Source organism: Grammomys surdaster, unplaced genomic scaffold (assembly GCF_004785775.1).
Source record: "Grammomys surdaster isolate TR1022 unplaced genomic scaffold, NIH_TR_1.0 1036, whole genome shotgun sequence".
NCBI classification, from domain to species: domain Eukaryota; kingdom Metazoa; phylum Chordata; class Mammalia; order Rodentia; family Muridae; genus Grammomys; species Grammomys surdaster.
This window is the reverse complement of record NW_021605455.1, coordinates 219,634-242,445: the sequence shown is the minus strand read 5'-3', so window position 1 is coordinate 242,445 and position 22,812 is coordinate 219,634. Positions and strand designations below refer to the sequence as shown.

The following is a 22,812-nucleotide window of genomic DNA, read 5'->3' as shown; positions in this document are numbered from 1 at the left end:
CCTCCCCCTCCCCCCTCCTCTCTCTTTTGGTTTTTCGAGACAGGGTTTCTCTGTGTAGTCCTGGCTGTCCTGGAACTCACTCTGTAGACCAGGCTGGCCTCGAACTCAGAAATCCGCCTGCCTCTGCCTCCCAAGTGGTGGGATTAAAGGCATGAGCCACCACCGCCTGGCTTAAAAGCTCTTCTTTCAAAATACAAAGTAGTTTCATTATTTTCAGAGAACTTAGAAGTTAGTCTTACTTAGACTAAGGCAATTTTCTTTAGAACTTATTTGCATAATTTTTGTATCATAAAAATGTTATTAAATTAAAAAATTAAATAAATGGCCCTTTCTGAATCTTGGCCTGTTGCCTGTCTTCATAAATAAAATTTTATTCTAATGCATCATACCTATTGGTATCTGTATTTCCTGTGGCAGCCACTGAACTACAACCTCAGAGCTGAATAGCTGGGATAAGACAGTAGTTCCTAAATCCTCAAAGACATACTGTTTGCTTCCTTAGAGAACAATTTGGTAATTCCTTCTTTAAAAAACCCATTATTATTTATTTGTTTTTGAAGCAGGGTTTCACCATGTAGCCTTGGCTGGCCTGGAACTCAGACATCTGCCTGTCTCTGCCTCCCAAGTGCTAGGGTTAAAGGAGGCATGTACCACAGTGCTTGGCTAAAAGCCAATTATACACCGGATCAATGCAATAAAAAGCCATTTGTGGTTTCTTTAACGTTTACCACTTTGGGAAGTCTTTTTTTTTTTTTTAAAGATAATGTGCTATTTGTGTGTAGAGGCAAGAGTCTTCCTCAATAGTTCTACACCTTACTTTCGAAACGGGGTCTCTCACTGGAGCTGGAAGTTGCTGTTTATAAGCTAGACTGACAGGCCAGCAAAGCCCTATGGACCTTCTGCCATTCCCCGGTGCTGGGCTTCGGTTTGTACCACCACATCTGGGTTTTACACAGGGGCTAGGGAATTAAATTAGGCGCAACACGGCGTTGTCTCCACCCTCCATTTGGGAACGCTTGCCTTCTTTTTGGAGAGCTGATAGTTTGCCAAGTATGGTCTCTCTGTGCAGGTAAGTTCCTGCAGGACTTCCTCCAGGGTAACTAACAGCAGCAGGCTTTCTGTCTGATCACACCTCCGTCACATTTCTAGATTCTATCCTCTCTGTGGAATAGGTTCTAGGTTACTGACATGTCATCCCCACTACATTAAAGCGTCTTTCACTGTCTTATGTATGGTTTCTGACAAGATTTCTGTTACTGTTTGTCGTCCTCTGTCCTCAGAGCTTGTGCATACGATGCTGCTCTTTTCTCTAACTGCATGCAAGTCTGTATTCTTTCTTTTCTTTATATTTCAGATATTTTTTTTTTTAAATTTATTTATTTTATGTATGTGAGTACACTGTCACTCTCTTCAGACATACCAGAAGAGGGACTCAGATCCCATTTCAGATGGTTGTGAGCCACCATGTGGTTGCTGGGAATTGAACTCAGGACCTCTGGAAGAACAGTCAGTGTTCTTAACCCCTGAGCCATCTTTCCAGCCCCTATATTTCAGATATTTAAAGAGCATGTGGGTGTTCAACAGACTGATTCTGCCTGGAGTTCTCCAAGAGTCTTAGATCTGTGGCTTTGACGCCTTTTTACGTCTTAGGCCTGTTCTTTCTCTTTTCTTTTTGACACACTCCAATTACACACTGGACTGTCTGATGTCATCTCACAGCTCTTGGATATTCCACTCTCGTTTCCCATTTTTCTTCTATGTTTGTTAGCATAATTTTTAGTGATCTGTCTTTAAAAGTCCCATCCCCAGCCCCTCGCCACACCCAGGCCTACTGATGAGCCTGTCGTGGTGGTGCGCTGGCACAGCATTCTTATTGGATATTTTCTCCTGTAGTGTCCATCTCTGGGATTCTATAAGGGAAAATATCACTGGTGGTTATACACACTGTCACCTATCCCACCAGGTCAGGAGTCGGCAAGCTTTTTCCGTAAAGGACAAGGTAGAGAGGGAGTATCGCAAGCTCTGTGATCGCAACACAGGGTCTATCTCACATTCTTCTTTTAAAGACCGTAGATGATAATGTCTCTTCACAGGCTGTAGAAGCTGTACTTTAGTCAGTACTGGGCGGGGGAAGGCAGACTTCATTGATAGTTGTCCTAGACATTTTAATGATTTTAATGTAATGATATTTAATAATTTTATAACTAATAACAATTGTTATAATTAATTATAAAATATATAATTATAAAATATATAACAAATATCTTATATATCATACATAATATATATCACATATAAAATGTAATAACAATATGTTATTAATAATAATTAATTCATTTTAATGATAATATAAGTGCTTGGCTGATCATTTTAACATCTGAATCATCACTGAGTCTATTCTGTTATTTCTTGCTTTTTTTTTGGGGGGGGTCCTCACTGTGTGTGTTTGAGTCTTGGACAATGTGTAGAGAGCCGAAGAGGCTGAGGTGGCCTTGGCGATGGGCCAGATTTGAAGATGAGCCCATTTACTCAGAGGGTAAGCTGGATGTAACTGGATGTGAGATTTTGGTTGCTATGGCTCCTTTCAGTATACTGCACCATCTAATGATAACAGGCCTTCTCTTAGGCCCCGCAGGCTTCTTGACAGTAGCATTTGCTCCCTGTCTGCTTTTAGTTATCCGTGCATGTGCTAGATCCATGCTGTTGATCCTTCCTCAGCAGTGGGTGGTTGTCGCTTATGACTTAGCGCTTGCTAGGCTGGTGGCAGAAAGCAGTTATCCTGGCCCTGCTACTGGAAGACTATGAGTTTAAGGAAGTTGTAGACCTGGGATCTAGTGTGATATTTTCCTCCAGTGTTTTCATTCCCCTTGTTTGTGGCAGCCAAATAACCCTATGGTGAGTTTTGTGGTAGACATACAGCTCTAATGATACTCTTAGAGGCTAATGCAGTTTCTTGACACTTCCTTCCAAACAGGTGTCATTTTCTTCCCTTTTTTTCCAGTAACCAAGTGTCCTAAGGGCACAAGGTGTTTTGCGAGTTATCTCAGGCTATTATTCTCAGGCAAAACTTTAAAGCCACACTTGGCTTCTGTTCATTCCCTTGTATGGCAGTGGTCTGGTCTTTCTGTGCTGTGCCACAGGGACCCTGCCCTGGTATCTCACCTTAATTTAGAGAACAGTGGGAGAGTGTGGCTATTCGTTCTTGAGATCCAGGCATTCTGGTTGCCCTGTGACCTCAGCTCCCTGATATATAAAAATAAAACAAACATAAACGAACAAACCCATCCCACCCCCCTCCAAAATAACAACAACTCCCCTCTGCTTTTGTTTTTTTTTTGTTTTTGTTTTTTGTTGTTGTTCAGTGTCCTAGGTAGAAACCCCTATCAGGAAATGTATTTTTTAGTAGTAAATATATTGAGGTATTGTTATCATACAATAGAAGGACTCCACTCGCTTTAATTGAGCAGCGGAAAGGGTTCTGACAAAGGAGTGGTTATTAACCAGCCTCACCCGTCTTCTCAACACATCTTCTCCCATTCCTTCCCAAACAACTCTCCCTCACCTCACCTCACCTCACCTCACCTCACCTCACCTCACCTCACCCCTGTTCTCAGCCTGAGCACTCTATCCAGACAGCAACAGGGCTCACTATCTAGTTCTTCCAAGTCTTGCTTCAAACGTATCTCCTCAGAGAGGCTTCCTAACCACTCTCTATAAATCTCAACTTCCAATCTCCATTCCAATTTGCTCCTGTTCCTTTCTTCCTTGTGATGGTTTGAATAGGAATGGTCCTCACAGACTCAAGTGTCTGAGTGCTTGGCCATAGGGAGTGCCACTATTAGGAGGCATTGCCTTGTTAGAGAAAGTGTGTTACTGTGGAGTTGGGACTTTGAGGTCTCCTATGCTCAAGCTCCTCCTTGTGTGAAAAAGAAAATCCAGTTTCCTCCTGGCTGCCTGGGATCAAGATGTAGAACTCTCCTCCAGCACCATGTCTGCCTGCATGCTGCCATGCTTCCCACAGTAATGACAATGGACCAAACCTCTGAACTTGGAAGCCAGCCCCAATGAAATGTTGTCCTTATAAGAGTTGTCTGGTCATGGTGTCTCTCCACAGCAGTGAAACCCTAATTAAGACACTATCCTTCACTTCCTTAAACAACTGAATAGATACTGACACTATTTACTGTGGTTGGAAAAACTGAAGAGAAGAAAGTCCTGTGTTCACTCTTTGGAGAAAATAAAAGTTTATGATTCAATCACCTAAATATTTGTGGGATTGTCAAAGAAACGACTGAATGTGCAGCAAGATGGTCAGGACCAGAAACATGATGTAAACTGTAAACTCTTCACCCAGAGATCAGCATGGTCTTTCAGCCATTTCCTCCCTTGGGTACTTAGGAAGTTATTCAAGTCTTCACTGTAATGGTGTCCTAACTGCTTGATTCTGGCTCCTTAATGCAGTCAGATGACACTCTCTTCTGTTCTGGACAGAAAGACAATATTCAGTGGGGGATATAAATCTGGGCATCTGAAAAACACATCCACCTCCTTTAGCAGACATTAAAGGTGCTCATTCCCATCTGAGCTACTCAGCCATTACCAAATCTTACTGAAAAAAATACCAGTTCTCAACTCCATCAGCTAAAGCTAACAGCAGGTTCCTCATCTCCTCCAATCCTTTGCAACAGTCAAGGTTGGCTGAGCCTGGCTCAGTATCTAGGGAGGAGAGGTGAAGTACAAAAGAGCAAAGAGGAGAGATTCACTGATGCATCTTATTGGGTCCACGTCACTATGTATGGAGTCTTGAATGTGATACATTCCCAGTGTGCCCAGGACTATTTTTGATTACAGTATCTAACAGAGTTATTGGAATGTTGGAAACCTTATTCATGGTGAGCCTTTCTTAGGTTTCTCCGAGGACGTGTAGAGGACGTGGGATTTAGGACGAGATGAGCTGGATTCAAGTAGGAGAGTGACTCCACACCAGCTGTGTCCCCTCTTTCCAAGGACTGTTTCCCTCAGGGGATGGAGAAGGAGCCAGCGAGATCAGCATCGAACAGGACGGCCTATTCAGGTGTACTCGGAGTGCTCTCGATAGAAATTTGATTTTGTGAACTGAAAAGCAGTGTGCTGTCAAATCTAGTCACTGCATACTTGATGAATGTAGGTTAAGTGCCATGGAATGGCTCATTCCGACAACAGGCAAGTAAGTAGTTCAAGCTTGTGATCCCAGCACTTAGGAGCCTGTGGTAGAGGATCACAAGTTCTAGGCCAAGCAGGGCTATGTGCCAGAAAGGAAGAAGACAAGACCCCGAGAGGCTTTATCCTTTGTAAGGACATACACATGCCACCTACAGATTCAAACTCTAACCATTCCTAACTCAGTGCCATCCTTCTGCCTCAGGATCTGCCTAAGCCTCTCGAGAAGCTGTGATAACAGTCAGGCCCAGTTGAGAATCCTTGCAGTAGTTTCACAGAAAATCATTGCCCTTAATGACAACTTTAATGTGAGGGAATCAGACCAGTGTGTGTGGATGCAGCAGCTATCCCAGCTTAGAAAGTATGTGTCCAAGGGACACCAGCATTCTCTTGACAGTTTAAGCTTCTGGGTCCCTACAAAGGACGCTCTTGGTCCTGAGACCTCTTACTTTTAAACATCCCAAACTATTGCTTCTCACTAGGTATTTATAGTTCTTCCCAGTGCAGACTCAGTTTGCCAATCAAATGTCATCTTATCATAGCTTTGTATCGGAGTGGTGCTGCTTGGTGACACAGCTGACATTCCATCTTCATTAGCTTTCCAGGGAACTGAGGTAGAAACAGCTAACAGTGTCTAATGTATATCGAGAAAGGGTTTTGTTAGCTTTTTAACTCAAGAGCATCATGATTCTTAAATATAAGTGCTTCATGCTTCCAAAAATGGTACAAACAGGAACCAGAAATGAATTTGTCAAATGAATTCTGCTCTATAAAGCTGCTTTCTGGCCAAGAGCAACTTCCAGCCAGCAGTCTAGTCTTTGACTTAAGAGCAGCCTGTGCAGGGGAGGGGTGGAGTGCCGGGGTGAGGATCAGAGCTGGGGCTGCATCGCCCATCCCTGTCTGCACTTTTCCTTATACCAGAGCACACATTTAACATAGGACCTTAAATTATAAACCACAGCCTACAGATTTCAAAAATCACCTTATTACAGGAGGCAGGGACAATTTGAGATGGGTATCCCTTGAGCAATAATTTGATTCACGGATTCATTAATACTAATAGCCATCAATTTTTAAAGTAGTTTATAAGGAAGAGAGATGACTCAGTGGTTATGGTGGCTCCCAACCAACTGTAACTCCAGTCCCAAGGGATGTGACCTGCTCTTCTGCCCCTCTTGGCCACTGCATGCATATGGTACACATACACACATCTAGGCAAACCATCTAGATACATTTAAAAAAATCAAAGCAGGAGTTTATGGAAATTAAACCTACAGTTGAGGAGGATCTGGAATCAGGAAAAATACTCTTTTAAATAAAAAGCCTATGTCACTACTCATAATGGTGAGGGTATAAAGAACCCAGATGTCCTTCAACTGAGGAATGGATTCAAAAAATGTGGTATATTTACACAATGGAGTATTACTCAGCTATTAAAAACAATGAATTCGAGAGGTTCCTAGGTAAATGGATGGAACTAGAAATTATCATCCTGAGTGAGGTAAGCCAATCACAAAAGAACACACATGGTATTCACTCACTGATTATTGGATATTAGCCTAGAACCTTGAAATGCCCAAGATGCAACTCACAGGCCACATGAAGCCCATAAAGAAGGAAGACCAAGTGAGAGTGATTCGGTCCTTCTTAGAAGGAGCAACAAAATACTCAAGGGAGCAAATATGGAGACAAAGTGAGGGACAGAAACTGAAGGAGGGGCCGTCTCAAGACCACTCCACCTGAATATCTATCCCATGTGCAATCACCAAAGGTAGATGCTGATGTGGAAGACAGGAAGTGCATGCTGATAAGAGCCTGATATGGATATCTCCTCAGAGGCCTTCAAGAGTCAGACATATTCAGAGGCAGATGCTCACAACTAGCCATTGAACTGATCATGGGGTTCTCAATAGAGGAGTTAGAGTGAAGACTGAAGGAGCTGAAAGGATTTATGGCACCATGAGGAGAGCAACAATACCAACCAACCACAGCTCCCAGGGTCTAAACCACCAGCCTGGGAGCACTTAGGGGGGGATCCAGGGCTTCAGCTGAATATGTAAAAGTGGAGGGCCCTGCTGGGCATAGGTGGAAGAAGAGAACCTTGACCTCATGAAGGCTGGATGCCCCAGGGGGTGGGAATTTTGAGGGTGGGGAGGTGGGAGTGGGGGGGTAGATAGAGGTTACATCCACAGAGAAGAAGGAGGAGGGGTGAGGGGATTGGGGGTTCCGAGGGGGTGGTGGGGGATGGGGTAAGGGGACAACATAGGAAATGTAAATAAATCATCCAATAAAAAAAAAAAAAAGAACTGCCTAAAATGTCAAGGCTCAGTAGAAAAAATATACATGCATACTGGGCTCTGCATCACGGCTGCAGTGGCGGCAACTATGAGAACATCAGCCACTGGGGTGCATACCCACATGATGCAGACACAGGTTTAGCAGGAGGAAGGGGAGGGGGGAGGAGGAGGAAGAGAAAGAGGAGAAGGAGGAGGAGGGAGAGGAGCAGCAGCAGCTCCATGGTTTGCTCTAGTTGCAACCCTGAGGGACTCAGGAAGGCATTAATTAAACTGCCAGCAAAGGGTTGTTTTTGTTTCTCCTTCTCCTGCCTCTAGGGTCTCCTAATGTTTCTAAGGCTGGCCTTGAACTCATGATAATTGTGCTTCAGACTTCTGAATGCTGAGATCCCCGGTTTGTACCACTACATTAGGAAGCAAAATGGTCTTCCTTCCTTCCTTCCTTTCCTTCCTTCCTTCCTTCCTTCCTTCCTCCCTCCCTCCCTCTCTTCCTTCTTTCCTTCCTCCCTTTGTTCGATTTTATTTCTCTTCATCAACAGCTGTCTGCAGAGCAGGTCCATGACTAGCTGGCAGCAGCAATTTCCACTGGAGCTCCAGTCACAGGCTCTTGTGAGAATCTCAGAGCATGCAGCAGTTGTTACGCCTGTGCAGTGAGAGTCTGGACAGGAGGGAGGGAGTTAGGGCCCAAAGCTGACTTCGGTTCAGTCACCACTCTACATCAGACTACAGAATTGAGGGGACGGGAACCTAACTTGGTAGAGTGCCCTTTAAGGACAGAGATGAACTATCAGAAACCTGACCAGAAGCTATGTACATATGCAAGGTATAACTCACAAGCAAAGGTGTCCATCTAGAAGCCATTCCTTACTCCTAACTCAGCCCTCGGACCCTGCAGACAGGGTTACAGAGCCCTGGTGGGAGCCTGGCAGTTCTCACCTGGGAACAATGATTAGCCTGAGAAGTGAGGTTTAAAGGTTCTGATGAGAGAAAGCTCTCAAGAACAAGAATGTCATAGAGAAACAGCAGGGAAGAAGTAATCTCCTCAGATTCAACACCAATGAATACTCATCCTTAGCGCAAAAGTGACCAATGGCAACCAAGGTGCAGGAAAACATGACATTTCACAAGTAAAGGATGAAGAGACCAGCAATCCTAGAGAGAAATGGAAGAACAAAACATTTTCGGGGCGCAAAGATGGCTCAGTGGGCGAGCATCTGAGTTTAGAATCTCAGAAGACAAAGGAAGCTGGGCTCAGTAGTGAAAGTCTGTAAGCCCAGTGTCCCTGTGGTGGGGTGGCAGGAAAGGCAGGAGAGGCAGGAGAGAAGGAGAGGAGGAGAGGCAGGCGAGGCAGGAGAAGCAGAGTAAGGCTGTGGGTCAGGTGGCCTGTCATGCTCAGTGGTGAACAAAAGCAGAACCAACCCCTGAGACGTTGACTCTGGCACACACGTACCCACTGTCATATATATACATGCACACAAACATATGAATACAAAAGAGAAAAATATTTTTATACTTAAGAAATTAAAATATCTAAAAAATTTATCTCAAAATATCTAGAAAAGGAAACTATAAGTAGTCTCAACATAAAGAAATGATTCATGTTAGAGAATATATGATCTCTAAACATATACTCCTCTCCCTCCATTTGTGTGTGTATATTTGCATGTATGGACACACCTGAACACATGTATGTGAGGGCTTTAGGTTGTTACAGGAAAATCAACCTTGATCACTGCCTTAGTTCTTTTTCTATTGCTGTGAGAAGACTCCATGGCCAAGCTAAAGTGTTTAATTTGGGTCTTATGGTTTCAGTTGATTAAGGCCCATGAGCTTCATGGCAGGAAAGGCACTGGAGCAGTGGCTGATAGCTCACCTTTTAAGACACGACCACAGGTGCAGAGGAAGGGGGGTAGGAGGAAAGACTGTCACTGTGAACTGATGTTAAGTCTTTTGAGACCTTAAGCCTGCTCTCAGTGTCCTCAGTGTCCTTCAACAAGGCCACACCTCCTCGTACTTCCCCCAACAGTCCTATTGACTGGGGACCAAGTGTTGCATTCAAATATTTGATCCTTCAGAGGCCATTCTCATTCAAACCACCTCATTTTCACTTATTCATTGAGGCATAGTAGCTGAACCAAACCCAGAGCTCATGAATATGTCTAATCTCTCTGGCTACCTTACTCTAGGGAATCTCCTCTCTTTGACTTCCAAGACTGGACTTACAGATGGGCTGCTATGCTCACCTGGCATTCACGTACACAGACTGAAATACCACTCTATTATAAAGTACATTATGCATTCATTAAAAAGTGTTCTCATATCACCTATGCTCCAGAAAACTACTCTAGTATATATGCTCTACCCACAGCAGAGAACAGCAGGCGGAGAGCACAGGAAGCAGCTAGAGAACAGAGAAGAAATTCCCACAAGGCCATGCCAGCTGCTCAGAAGCACCAGCATAGGGTGGGGCAGCAGGCAGAGTGCTTGCTGCTTGACCATTCTGACATTCTGAGGGCAGTGTCTGCCTCTGCCAGGAAGTCTGGAGCAGCGTTAGTGGGCACACATTTGCAATAGTCACTGAGAAAGGTTCAAATCTGCAGTATAACTGCAGTATGAACAAGGAACAAATAACCCAAGAGAAAACTGCCAAGAGTTTTGAGCAGTCCTGGCTCTCTGTGTAGCCCTGGAGCTCACTGTAGAGCATGCTGTCAGTCTCTGCTCCCCAGTGCTGGGGAGTGAAGGTGTGCACCACCACACCCAGCCTGGCAAGAGGTGTAAGCAGAGCTTCAGAAAACTCTATGAGATGTGCCTATGCTCAATAGCAATCAAGGAATTACAAGGTAGTATTATAATGCCATCCATTAAAGGATGGGTGAAACTTAGATGCAGAGCCACAGAGTTGAAATGGCAGCGCCCCATGGTAAGCTCTGTGGTGTGCTACATTTCACGGGGCAATTCCACCAGGGTCAGATGCTGAATGCTGGGGCCCAGCTGGTTATGCTATCCTGGGAGGCCTGTATAAACTTTAGGAGGTGGGCCAGCTTCTAGAGGCTGAGCCTGGTCCTTAGTTCTTTCTTTATTCTCTGCTTCCTGTTCACCATGTGGCACTGTCTCCTCCTCCACAGGTTCAGTGAGGTTGAGGACTAAGATATTTTGCTTCTTTTATGGTTCTCTCAGGCATCTTAGTCATAGTGACAGAAAGGTAAGTAATAAAGACAGACACTGTAGAGGAAACCATGCGCATGTACACCCTTAGTTATCTATCCATGTGTTTTAGGACAAGTTAACTTCTTTAGTCTTCCTAAAGATACTCTGTGAGTCATACTAGCTACTTAAATATTTATGGACCCCAGTGAACTAGAAATCACTAATACAGCAATAAATAACCCGGAAAAATCATTTTGGGAAAGGACAGGAGGTAGAATTTCAGACACATAAAATGTTTAAGCATGCTAGAGAAAGTGAAATAGTGATGAAATACCAGATTTGCACTATAAAAAACCCTCAAGGCAACAAACACTTAAGTGTCCCATAGGTTACCTGTGGACACATATGACAATACACAGATATAGAAACTGTATCATATTTCTAGAAAGCAATTTGGCAGCCTGTTCTGAATCTTGAAAATATAGATATCCTCTTATAGTGTCATTCAGTAAAGCTCCAGTTTTAAATCAACACCAGAAGATAAACGAGGCATAGTGGCGTCCACCTGTGACCTAGGATGAAGAGGTAGATGGAGCCAGACACGTCTCCATCAGGCAGGGAGCCAGAGCCTCCAATAACAAGCAAACAAAAGGAGCCCCCAAATTATAATCTGAAATGTGAGATAATTTATTTACAAACTGCTCATTAGTTAGAAATTGATAAGAAACACTGGAAATAACCAAAGTGTCCAATAATGTAATAATGGTTAAATATATTTTAGGACATCTACAATATAGGCCAGATAAGTATGGAAATTGGAGATATTTTCCGGGCAGTGATGGCGCATGCCTTTAATCCCAGCTCTTGGGAGGCAGAGGCAGGTAGATGTTTGTGAGTTTGAGGCCATGGCCAGCTTGGACTACAGTGCTAGTTCAGGACAACCAGAGAAAACCCTGTCTTGAAAAAGAGAAAAAAAAAAGATATTCAAAGAGTTGACAGTATCATAGAAAATCTTAATGAGATAAATGTCCAGTAGGGCAGAATATAGTATTGTATTAAAGAAACATGAACTTTTTATTAACACACACACACACACACACACACACACACACACACACACACAGAGAATACTACTGAGAAAAACACACAATCAGATAGAATACAGCTGTTAGTGCAAAGCAAGGGTGCATACAATCCATGCCCAAAGAGATTCACTGTTGGTAGACAGTTCTTAGCAGTTTGCTAGACTGAACGTTCTCACTTTTAGCACTTAAAAAGGAATCATGCTGGGTGTGGTGCCCATACCTACAAATCCCAGTGCTTTAGAGGATGGGGCAAGAGGATGATGAGTATAGTTTGAGTCTGAAGACAACTTGGACTATGCAATGGCTGATGTCACAAGTGAGTAAGAAGAGAACAGAGACTAACCGCTCCATGCACACTCACCAGGTCAATGTTTTGCATTATGTCTTGGAATGAGGGATGAGTTCGGAATTGTTCAAAGAGGTCCCGTTTGTAAAGCAAGGCGTATACCAAGTTTGGGTTGTGGTGCAGAGAATTCGTCAGGCAGGAGTTGATGATCTCCAGCATCATCCGAATCACTTCTTCAATGACACTGAGGTCCTGGGCCTTGTGGAGAAAGGAAATCCCAACAAGCAGTCAGTGTTCTGTTCCCTGCCACACAAGTAACTGAAATACAAGTGACAGTGATAATTTCAATAGCACTGGAAAGAATACACAGGTATGTCCTTCAAGATTTTGTCAACAATTTTAGAGCTAGGTTCATCTGTTACTAAGAGATGGGAGTTAAAATGGTATTAACTTAGTCTGGGATAACTAGAATTTCATATACTAAGTTAGATACGAGCCAATACAGAGGAAGCTCTGCAGCCCACTTAGCTCCCACTTCCAGATCCTGATTGGTCTTCCCTGCCTAAATCATTAGACTGCCACAGCATGGCCAGTCCTGAAGTCTGACCTACTCCAAGAAAGTGTTCACGTCAGGACACGACCCCGTGTTCTACACCGACATCTCCATGTCATATTTACAGATACATTAGCCTGTGTTTTGTCACTGCCTGCTCAGAGTTCACAGTTGTGATGGCTCATCCATCATCAGTCTGACTGGATATGTCTTTGAAGGAGTTTCCAGAGAGGTTTAACAGAGGTTTACTCCTGAACGTGGGTGGCAGCATCCCACGGGCTGGGCCAGAGACTGAGTAAAAAGGGAAACGGAGCTGAGTCCCAGCATCTTTGCTCCCCAGCTGAGGCTCCAATGTGACATGTCACCTTGTGTTCTACCATCCTGCTTTCCCATATGATGGACTGTGTTCCTCTGAGCTGTGAGCCAAACTCTTTTCCCTAGACTGCTTTTTGTTTTGTTTTGTGGGGAGATGCTCAGGAATTTGTGATGAGAACAGTAATTAAGACAACAAGTCTTTTGCATTCTGAATGTGAAATGACTGTAAGGCAGAAACTCAAAGTAAGCAAGCGAGGCTTTTGCTGAGCCATCTGCCTAGTTCTTACCAGCAGGGAGGGAGTCTAGGTGTGTGTGTGTGTGTGTGTGTGTGTGTTGCCTTCTCTGAGGCTCTCCAGTGCTGTACCACCAACTGCTGACCTCCCAGGCCCCATGGCCTCTTCCCAGGCCCTGTGGGCAGCATTTCATTGGTCAATCTGTTTCATTCCCAAACTGCTCACTCAGTTTGGGGCTCATCAAGAAACACTGACTTCAGTCTTGGCCATAGCTGTGTACTTTAAATGCCTTCATGTTATAAGCATCTCTGAGTTTATGTTTTCAGAGCCAAGCAGGAGGTCAACTTCCAGCTTCGTAAATTACAACACCACTTGTCAGAATGTCCATTCATCTGCCCTGCTTTCTTTCTTAGAGGAGGAATGAGTTTCAGGATTTTCTGAGGTCATTTTAGAAAAGCCTAACCATGCCAAGATGCCAAATTTCATTCTAATGAATATTTAACACATCAACTTAGTTAAGTGTAGATCCTGATATATTAAATTCACATTTCCAAGATTAACTATGTGCTGATAGCTTAGCTTATTCCCAATGTTTAAGTAATTTCCCCCAACAACCAGGACTTGCTCATTTAATCTCAAGCTAAAACACCAGTCAGGGAAGTGTAAAGTAGAAACTTTAATACTTCAAAATCAATAAGCATGCCCTACATTAGCTTTTTTTTTTTTTAAAGACAGGGTTTCAGGTAGCCCAGGGTGGCCTTGAATTCACTATGTCATGAGGCTGGTTTTACCTCTCTGCCTCCTTTTCTCAGATGCTGGGCCTACAAGCATGCATCACTATGCAGGTATGTGTCAGTGGTTACTCTGCCTCAATCTGGCAAAAGGATTTTTCAGTTATGTGAACTTTCTCACATTTAAAGGAGGTACTAGGTATTCTATTTAATTTCTCTGATACTGTTTCTCTGATACCCCCCCTCCCCCATTTTTTTTTCTTGAGACAGGGTATCTCTATTACATAGTCTTGGCTGGCCTGGGACTTTCAGAGAGCCACTTGTCTCTGCCTCTCAAGTGCTAGGATTAAAGGAATATACTACCACTCTGATAAATTCTAATGCTACCCTTTAATGTGTTACCACACTATTACAGTTTAGATGCAGATGTTTAAATTAAATGGCAAGAAAATACAGTTTCTATCATTATTTTTATTATTAACTAGAAATATAGTTTAGGGAAACAAAGGAAGGATATTTCACATGATGTCAAACTTACTGAAATGTAAGGCAGTTTTGGTATTTTAATGTTGTGAACTGATTAGGAAACAAAAATGAGAAATTATATATAATTTAGAAGTTCAAGCTTAGAACAAGTCACAGACTATAATAACTTCCTATCACCATCTCTTTTACCATAGAACATTGTAAATAATTTACATTACTAACATTTGAATATAAAGTTGACTCTAAAAACCACAGCACATAAGTTCAGCTGTTTTCTTGATCATACCCCGAGTGAGATTCTAAATGCGTAACTCATGTGTACCTAAGTCTGTCCTACCTGAGGACACAGGGTGTGCAGCTTAGGCAGCTCCCAGGCTGCACAGCTGGATCCCAGGTACAGTTATTCCCACCAGGGTTCTCTCTAATCCCCCCCACCCCGCCCAGAAAGACTGAGGTCACCTTGAAGTCAGGCACCTACATGGATCGGTTTTAATTATGTCCCTAGAATTGTACCAAGAATTTCCATATACATCATTTTATTCAATGTAGTGACTGTTTAGCATAGTCATGAGTCAGGAAGCCTATCGTGTGATCCTAAACTGTGTTCTGAAGCTGCTGGACAGCAAGGCTGCTGGCTGCCATACTGCCAGACTCCCTCCCTCCCTCCCTTCCTCAGGCTTACCCCAGTGATCAACCAATCTATTCTGGAATACACAGCACACAGTTCTAGTATTCAGTTCATCTCCATTTTATGTGGCGGCAGTTCTTTGCTAACCACTTTGATTATCCTCTGAGAAGCAGCCGGAGTTCCTACTGTGTTGTTTCCTAGAAACTACTCTGTGGGTCTGCACATCCCTGCTGGAGGATCAACTGCAGCTTCCAGGCACCAAGCAGATCACGAGATAATCAGGGTAAATTACATGCCAGGGGAATTCAGATTTGCTAAAAACAAGAGTATCAAACTTTTGGTTAATTCTAATTTCCAAGAAACACTACCCCAGTAAATACGTTCTGCAATTTCCTTTGAGTCACCAAGTTGCCACTCTGACTGGCTTCTGGGGCAGGTGCCCATAACACATGACAAGAGATCAATAAAATTCATCTTGTTTCATTTCTAGAAGAGTATTATTAGGCAATAATCATTAGTTAGAAAAGGATAAAAAAAACCCTAGAATAAATTAATTGGAGCACTTCCTTTAATGACAGCACCATCCAAATCCCAGGACTTACTTTAGATCTGAAAGGTTATTTAATCATGCTAGTCCATGCGACTGACTTTTTAAAAATGGTGCTGGGGTTGAATTCCAGGGCTTGAGCATGCTCAGTATGAGTTGCTGACCTTGACTTAACCCCTCAGCCTCCTAGTAGATATTTTTTCCATGAAGTTCCGTTTCAGTAGCATTTGTAAGGACTTTAAAACTGCGCAACATAGGCTATAGTAGGGGCATTCCAGAAGTACACTGCTCTCCAAAGTGCGAACTTGTAGACTTTGAAGTACATAACAACAACAATGACAACAATAACAAACAACCACCACCACGACACATTTTTTACTTTAGCTATTATTACTACTGTGATAGTTTGTATATACTTGGCCCAGAAAGTGGCACTATTAGAAGGTGTGGCCTTTTTGGTGTAGGTGTGTCACTGTGATTGTGGCATTTAAGAACCTCCTCCTACTGGACAACGACAGAGGGACCGGAGCCATTACAAGGTCCCCTTCAATTACTGGAGGTCAGGCCTCTATCCCCACCTTCGCAAGTTTACAATTGCCACAGCCCTTCTATACTTAGAGAAGGGAGGAGATGTCAGGGGCAGCCCTGATTACACACTGATGGCCTAAAATCAGCCACAGGCCTAAAATCAGCAGTAGGCCTGTCATACATGTATACTAACACCAAGTCTTGGGTCTCAGTGGAAAAACATTGAAACAGATGGCTATAAGCTATTGTAAACAGGCAGTTTTTGTGACAATTTACCAGCCTGAGTAGTCATAGACCTTGTAAATAGGTAGCCTTGGCAGATATTACCAACTTAGATAAGGACAAGTGAATCATAGGCAGAGTCATAGTGACCTATTCCCTGAACCATCACCCAGTTCTGAAAAATATCTGTATTCCCCCTAAACACCCGTGCTCCAGTGTCATCCCCTTCCCGACATCTTGTCTTTCTGTGTTTACAACCCCTGTGTGAATGAGTACAAATTACAATTTGAAAAAAAAAATTATATAAACCAAAAACAAAAAAAACAAACAACAAACAAACAAACAAACAAAAAGAACCTCCTCCTAGCTGACTGAAAGCCAGTCTTCTGCTAGCAGCCTTCAGATGAAGATGTAGAACTCTCAGCTTCTCCTGCACCATGCCTGTCTGGATGCTGCCATGTTCCTGCGTCGATGATAATGGACTGAATCTCTGAACCTATAACCCCAATTTAGATGTTGTCCTTATAAGAGTTGCCTTGGTCATGATGCCTGTTCATAGCAGTAAAACCCTAAGACAACTACTAATGAAAAAAAAAAAAGCCAAAGAACTCAGAAATCATATTTCTTAGTCTTTTTTTCCAAGATAGGGTTTCTATGTGTGGTCCTAGCTATCCTGAAACTAAGTAACATGAAACTAATATTCTCATATTCTCATTCTCTCATATTCTCATTCTCTCTCTCTCTCTCTCTCTCTCTCTCTCTCTCTCTCTCTCTCTCTCTCCAGACCAAGCCTCAAACTCAAGAGTGTTGGGATTTAGATGTTTGTTGACTGCTAGCTCTACAGTTACCTCAGAAAGCAGCAAATGGCATCTTTGGTGAGACCACCTGAGAGAATCAAAGGAATTGGTTATATTTTAAAAGATATTACTTTTATAAAGCCTATTTTATTATACAGTGTAAATCAATTTTCTGTATAGTATTCCCTGAAGGATTGGTTAAAATGTAATGAAAGCATGGGGCTCCAGAGATGGCTCAGTGGTTAAGAGCACTTGCTACTCTCAAAGCGGACTTGGGTTCAGCTCTGAGCATCCACATGGAGACTCACAACCATCTGTAACTCCAGTTCTAAGGATCTGACGTCTGCTTCTGACTTGTGGGTGTCAGACATGCATCAGGCAAACTGTCACCCACGTTTAAAACAAAATCTTAAAATAAAATAATGAAAGGAATTTTCTGGCTCATTTAAGACTAAGAAAGATAGTCAGGTGTGCTTGCACATGCTTTTAATCCCAGAACTTGGGAGGCTGAGGCAGGCAGATCTCTGTGAGTTCCAGGCTAGCCTGGTCTACATACTGTACAGTGAGTTCCAGACCCTACCTCAGGAAAACAAACTTAACATAATATAAACACTCAGGGTAGAGGTAGGAAGATCTCATCTAGGCTAGGCTGAGCTACAGGGAAAGTCCCTGTTTCAAAAACAAAAGCCCACATGATAGCTCTTGGCTAGAGCAACCAAGTGCTCAGAGCAAAAACATGTGCCTTTCCATTCACAACCTGCTCTTTTCAGGACACGCAGTTTGCATGGCAGGAATGGAGCCCAGACCAAGTCAGCAAGCCAAAGTGTGAGCATGTGTACACATGTGCCTGTGAGCATGTGTGCACAGTTCCAGTGTAGAAACAAGGACCCAGGGCAAACAGTCCCAGTCATGGGCATTCTGGTTGTCTGTACATGTAGGGAGGAGAGTCCGACAACAATGTGTTAAGTAGTAATTTAATATTGATGGCTCAGTGGGCAGTTGTGGGAATATTTTACCCAGTTAACAACACTCAGAGTTGCCTCTCATTTTAAAAACTTCTTTTTCCTTTTAAGAGGGAATTTATACAGTTTCAAATCATTTATTTTTAGTTTCCTTAAGAGAAGCATATGTATCTTGTTTGTATTAGTTTTGGGGGGATTCCAAGAAAGTTGTCTAAATTTCCTGCATTTTCAGCAGAAAATAAAACCTTCAACAAAATTAATGGGACTTTGCCAAAGGCGGGGAGGGGGAGGAAATGCATAGGCACGGCTTCCCCTCCCCCTCCCAGCCTTCGAAGGCAATTTTTTGGTGATAGACTCTTGTTATCTTTATGTTGTTAATTCACTGGCACACATACTGAAAAGCTTTGTGACCATGTTATTTCTAGCCAGAACTGGATCTCTCCCAAAACATCCAGCTTGTGATAGAAAGAAATGGCTTTATATTACACACAAATCACAGCCCAAGAATAAATCCTGGAACCAAAGGAGACAATAGGTAACTTTAATCGAGTGGGGAGGCAGGTGGAGTGGAAGTGGAGCTCTGGCATGCCTCTCATGTGTGTGAATGTGGGTCCAGGAGTCTTCCTCACCTTCCTTGGATGTAGTTCAAATGTCACCCACAGGCCTCAACTAGACCCCTGGGACAAGTGATCTACATCACACTGTTGTGCTGGCACTGGTGCCACAGAGGTAAGATAACTGTGGCCATTAGGGGACACTGGTTAACTTCTGTTTCCCTCAACTGGAAAATGGCCAGACAATTCACAAAAGAAGGAATGTTCTGATAGAAGACCAGCTATGCTGCTGATTGGCTTCCGGCAGCAGGAGCTGGAGAGAGGGCTGTTCTGGGGCTGCTCTCAGCCTGGGGCAGCTTTGGTCCACCTGATGCCCGCAGTGGCTTCTCTGTCATTCAGAGCAGAGCAGAGCCTTCCCCAGGCTTCTGCTGGCAGGTGCAACAGTGCCTATGTCACAGCCTAACGATTTAAATTCACCTTCAGAATCTGCATTCATTTTTGAATTCTTCTTAAAAAGTACTGTTCCGCCGGGCGGTGGTGGCGCACGCCTTTAATCCCAGCACTTGGGAGGCAGAGGCAGGCGGATTTCTGAGTTCGAGAGTTCGAGGCTAGCCTGGTCTACAGAGTGAGTTCCAGGACAGCCAGGGCTACACAGAGAAACCCTGTCTTGAAAAACCAAAAAAAAAAAAAGTACTGTTCCACACTCTATAAAAAGTAAAATCTTGAGTAAATCTTGGTAAAACAACACTGTGGAAAAGATGTGCCTTACCCACAAAGAAAGCAACAAACCAACCAACAGACACCCCCCCACCCCCACCTGCTCTTTCTGCTTTGACTCTCTCTGAGTGTCTGCCATCTTCTCATTGGATGAAGCCCAGAGCCTCAGTGTCACTCTGCTGAGCTCAGCAACTTCTGCTGAGTCAACTATGTTAGTCATTTGCAAAATAACTACTCACGGCTAAGTCTCCATAAAAAATGGAAAAATTACTCAACCCAGAAAGCAAATCTTATTAGGCACCAAAAATATGATTAACATAAAAAATCTTCAGTGACCTCAAATTAATACAATTAAAAATTTGCTTCTGATTCCTTCACAGTGTTGAATAGTCACTGGTAGTTTTGAGGAGGACAGAACCCCAGAGATCTGTGAGAGTGACTGGTACAAGCTTAAGTGCCAGACAATCACGCTCAGAGTCAGTGACGCTGAGAACAGGGAGTGCTGGACAGCATGGGGCATCCTGGGCTGGCTTCCAGTTCTTGGCTTGCTGTGGACTTAAGCAAATCACCTTCTTGTGCTTCAGTTTCTTCAGATGGGCTCTGTGAGGTGAAGGGGGGGTGGTAGAAGATGACACACCAGGAAATGGCCTTGAGTTCCTGCTTAGGATGTGGAACCTAAGAGAGCAAAGAATGCCTCTCTTCCTCTATAATCAGAAAAGCCAGATAATTTGCACATCTGGAGTCTTCCTAGACCTATCAGGAATGGCTCTGTAAGTCAAGGAGGTAAAATGAACTGCATGGAGAGCCTGGTTCCCGTAAGGAGCCGCAGAGGAACACCTCCTAGGGGCTGCTGCTCCATGAGGTCCAGGACGCTACACTCCAGCACAGCCAGTGTGAGCAGTGTAAGATAGAGAGGCAACAGCAGGGGCTCAGACTGTGGCTGATATCTTGAAGGACACTTCTACCATAGCAACATTCTGGGCAGAGCTACTCCAGGGCAGGCAGGCAGAAGGGAAAGGCAGGCAAGGACTCAGGAACACTCAACACATGAGAAAAGTGAGAAAAGTTAGCAATCTCTGAGACTCAGTTTCCTGCAAGGGGAGGGGCACTGAATTTGGCCTGAGAAGCAATCAAGCAGAAAAACAAAACCACTACCACAAACCATAAAGGATGGATTTCTAATCCAGTTTTCCAACAAAAGATTTCTAGAACATAAAGACTTATAATGTAAAATGAAGTTAAAATGTCCTTTCGGCCATTTAAAATGTTATCTACACGCATGAGCACTTGCCTGCCTGCGTGCTTGTGAACCACCCCTGTGCCTTGTGCCTAAGGAGGGTGCTCCATCTCTAGCACTGGGGTCACAGACAGCTGTGACTGTGAAGTGCCATCAGTGATGGGACTTGAACCAGGGAGCCTGCTGAGCCATCAAGTCAATTCAAATGTAAAGGATATTGAAAAGGGATAGAAAACAAGAGGAACCTATTTTCTTTCTTTTTCTTTTCTTTTTTCTTTTTTGGATTTTCAAGACAGGGTTTCTTTGTGTAGCCCAGGCTGTCCTGGAACTCACCCTGTAGACCAGGCTGGCCTCGAACTCATAAATCTGCCAGCCTCTGCCTCCCAAGTGCTGAGATTAAAGGCGTGTGCCACCACTGCCCGGCTGAGGAACCTATTTTCATAAGCTTCATGGAGAGATAGGAAGGAGCTGTGTGTGTGTGGGGGGAGCCTCAAAACTCTCAAAAAAAAAAAAAAAAAACAGCTTTGCATGAAAGAGAAATCTAATTAAATGAAAGCAGGAACTCTATATATGGGAGAAAGATTGATGATAAGAAAACTGTTAGCAATACACACAGAAAGTAAACAATAGATGAGGAAACCTTAGAAATCACTCAGAAAACATGGATCGCTCAGAGCTATTTATGGTATTGGAGAGGTACAACCCAAGGTGTATTTAAAGAAAGATGCAGCCTGGAAAATGGCACCATGGAATGAGGCAATTACACGCAGGCCCCATGACCTGAGTTTGAATCATGGATCCTACAAGGCTACAGGTGACAACGGACTCCTAAGAGTTGTCCTCCTACCTGTATGTATGCTCTGTGGTGTGCTTTTGTGCACATGTACACACACACACACACACACACACACACCCCAGAGACAAAATAATGAAAAACAAAAATCCAGTCTCTTTAAAAAGAAAAAATGTTGTCAGGCAGATGACTGTGAGTCTGAGGCCAGCCTGACTATATAGCAAATTCCAGGTCAGCCAGGACTACATAGTGAGACCATGTCTCAAAGATTTAAAAAACAAACAAGCAAGCAAACAAAACCCCACAACTTTTTAATTGTGTGAGTGCAGTTGGTCCGCAAGGGCAGGGTGTGCTCAACAGTCAAGCCCTCTCCAGCCCCTCAAAGATGCAAAATCATACAATCATTCCTAAACAATAAAATTGACAATAAACAACATAAACCCAAGGGACGCCCAAAGGAAGCAGGCCACAATGAAATAATGGCAAAACCCGTGTCTAGAGCTAAATATGAACACAGCACATTTGTTTCTGTTAAGTGCAAACAAAAATGGACATATTGCTGATGAGAGAAAGGAAAAGCACTGACATGTAGCTGGGGAGATAAGACACAGACACACAGACACACACGAGGGACACCTGGGAGGTGAGATAGACACACATGAGGGACACCTGGGAGACGAGACACAGACACATAGACACACGAGGGACACCTAGGAGAAGAGACAGACACATAGACACACACGAGGGACACCTGGGAGATGAGACACAGACACACACAAGGGACACCGGGGGGCGGGGGAGACACAGACATACAGCCTGGAGATAGCCACCTTTTCAGTGTGACCCCATGGCCTTCCTCTGTGAGCAGCAAGAGACAGGCAGAGTTTGGTGTTTCCCTCTTCCTGTAAGGCCCCCAGCCCTATTGGATGAGGGCATCACCCCTAGGTGATTCTCTTTGAGTCCTAATCACCTCATTAAGGCCCAGTATTCAAACACAGCCAAGGTGGTGAAGGCTTCCAAGTTTGTGGTTTGTAGAAGCTAACCTAGTCTCCACCATAGAACAGGACTAAAGGAAACTAACTGTCCAATCTGGGGTGGGAAGCAAGCTGGACTCCTGTGAAGAACCCTTGCCAAGAAAGACAAATCTGTCTGAACCTGTGCAAGCCTTCCACTGCTTCCACTCCTTCTGAGGACCAGAGGACAAATGAAAAGGGAGCCAACAGGAGGCCGCTGCCCCCCTCAACCCAACCCAACCCAACCCAACCCAACCCAACCCAACCCAACCCAACCCAACGCAACCCAAAAGCCATGCTTAGAACAGGGAAGAAAAATTCTGTACAAGTGGCTGGGCTTCTGCAATGTGTTAACGGCTGCAAAGAAAAGGGAAGTGGATTGCTCTAATTTAAAGTCTTAAGAGACATAACAACCAAATGTGTGATCTTAATTCTAATTTAACACACTGCCAACAGCCATTTCTGAGAATTCAGGAGAAATATGA

At 43.7% G+C, this 22,812-nt stretch overlaps 1 protein-coding gene across 1 annotated transcript in view; it reads right to left on the bottom strand.

Moving 5' to 3' along the window:
* The window catches only part of Dym (dymeclin), a 269,849-nt gene that overhangs the window by 44,427 nt on the left and 202,610 nt on the right, over window positions 1-22,812 (bottom strand). The window contains exon 15 of the mRNA XM_028783225.1: window positions 12,087-12,269. Within this exon, the coding sequence (XP_028639058.1) occupies window positions 12,087-12,269 (183 nt within the window). The remainder of the gene's footprint in view (window positions 1-12,086; window positions 12,270-22,812) is intronic.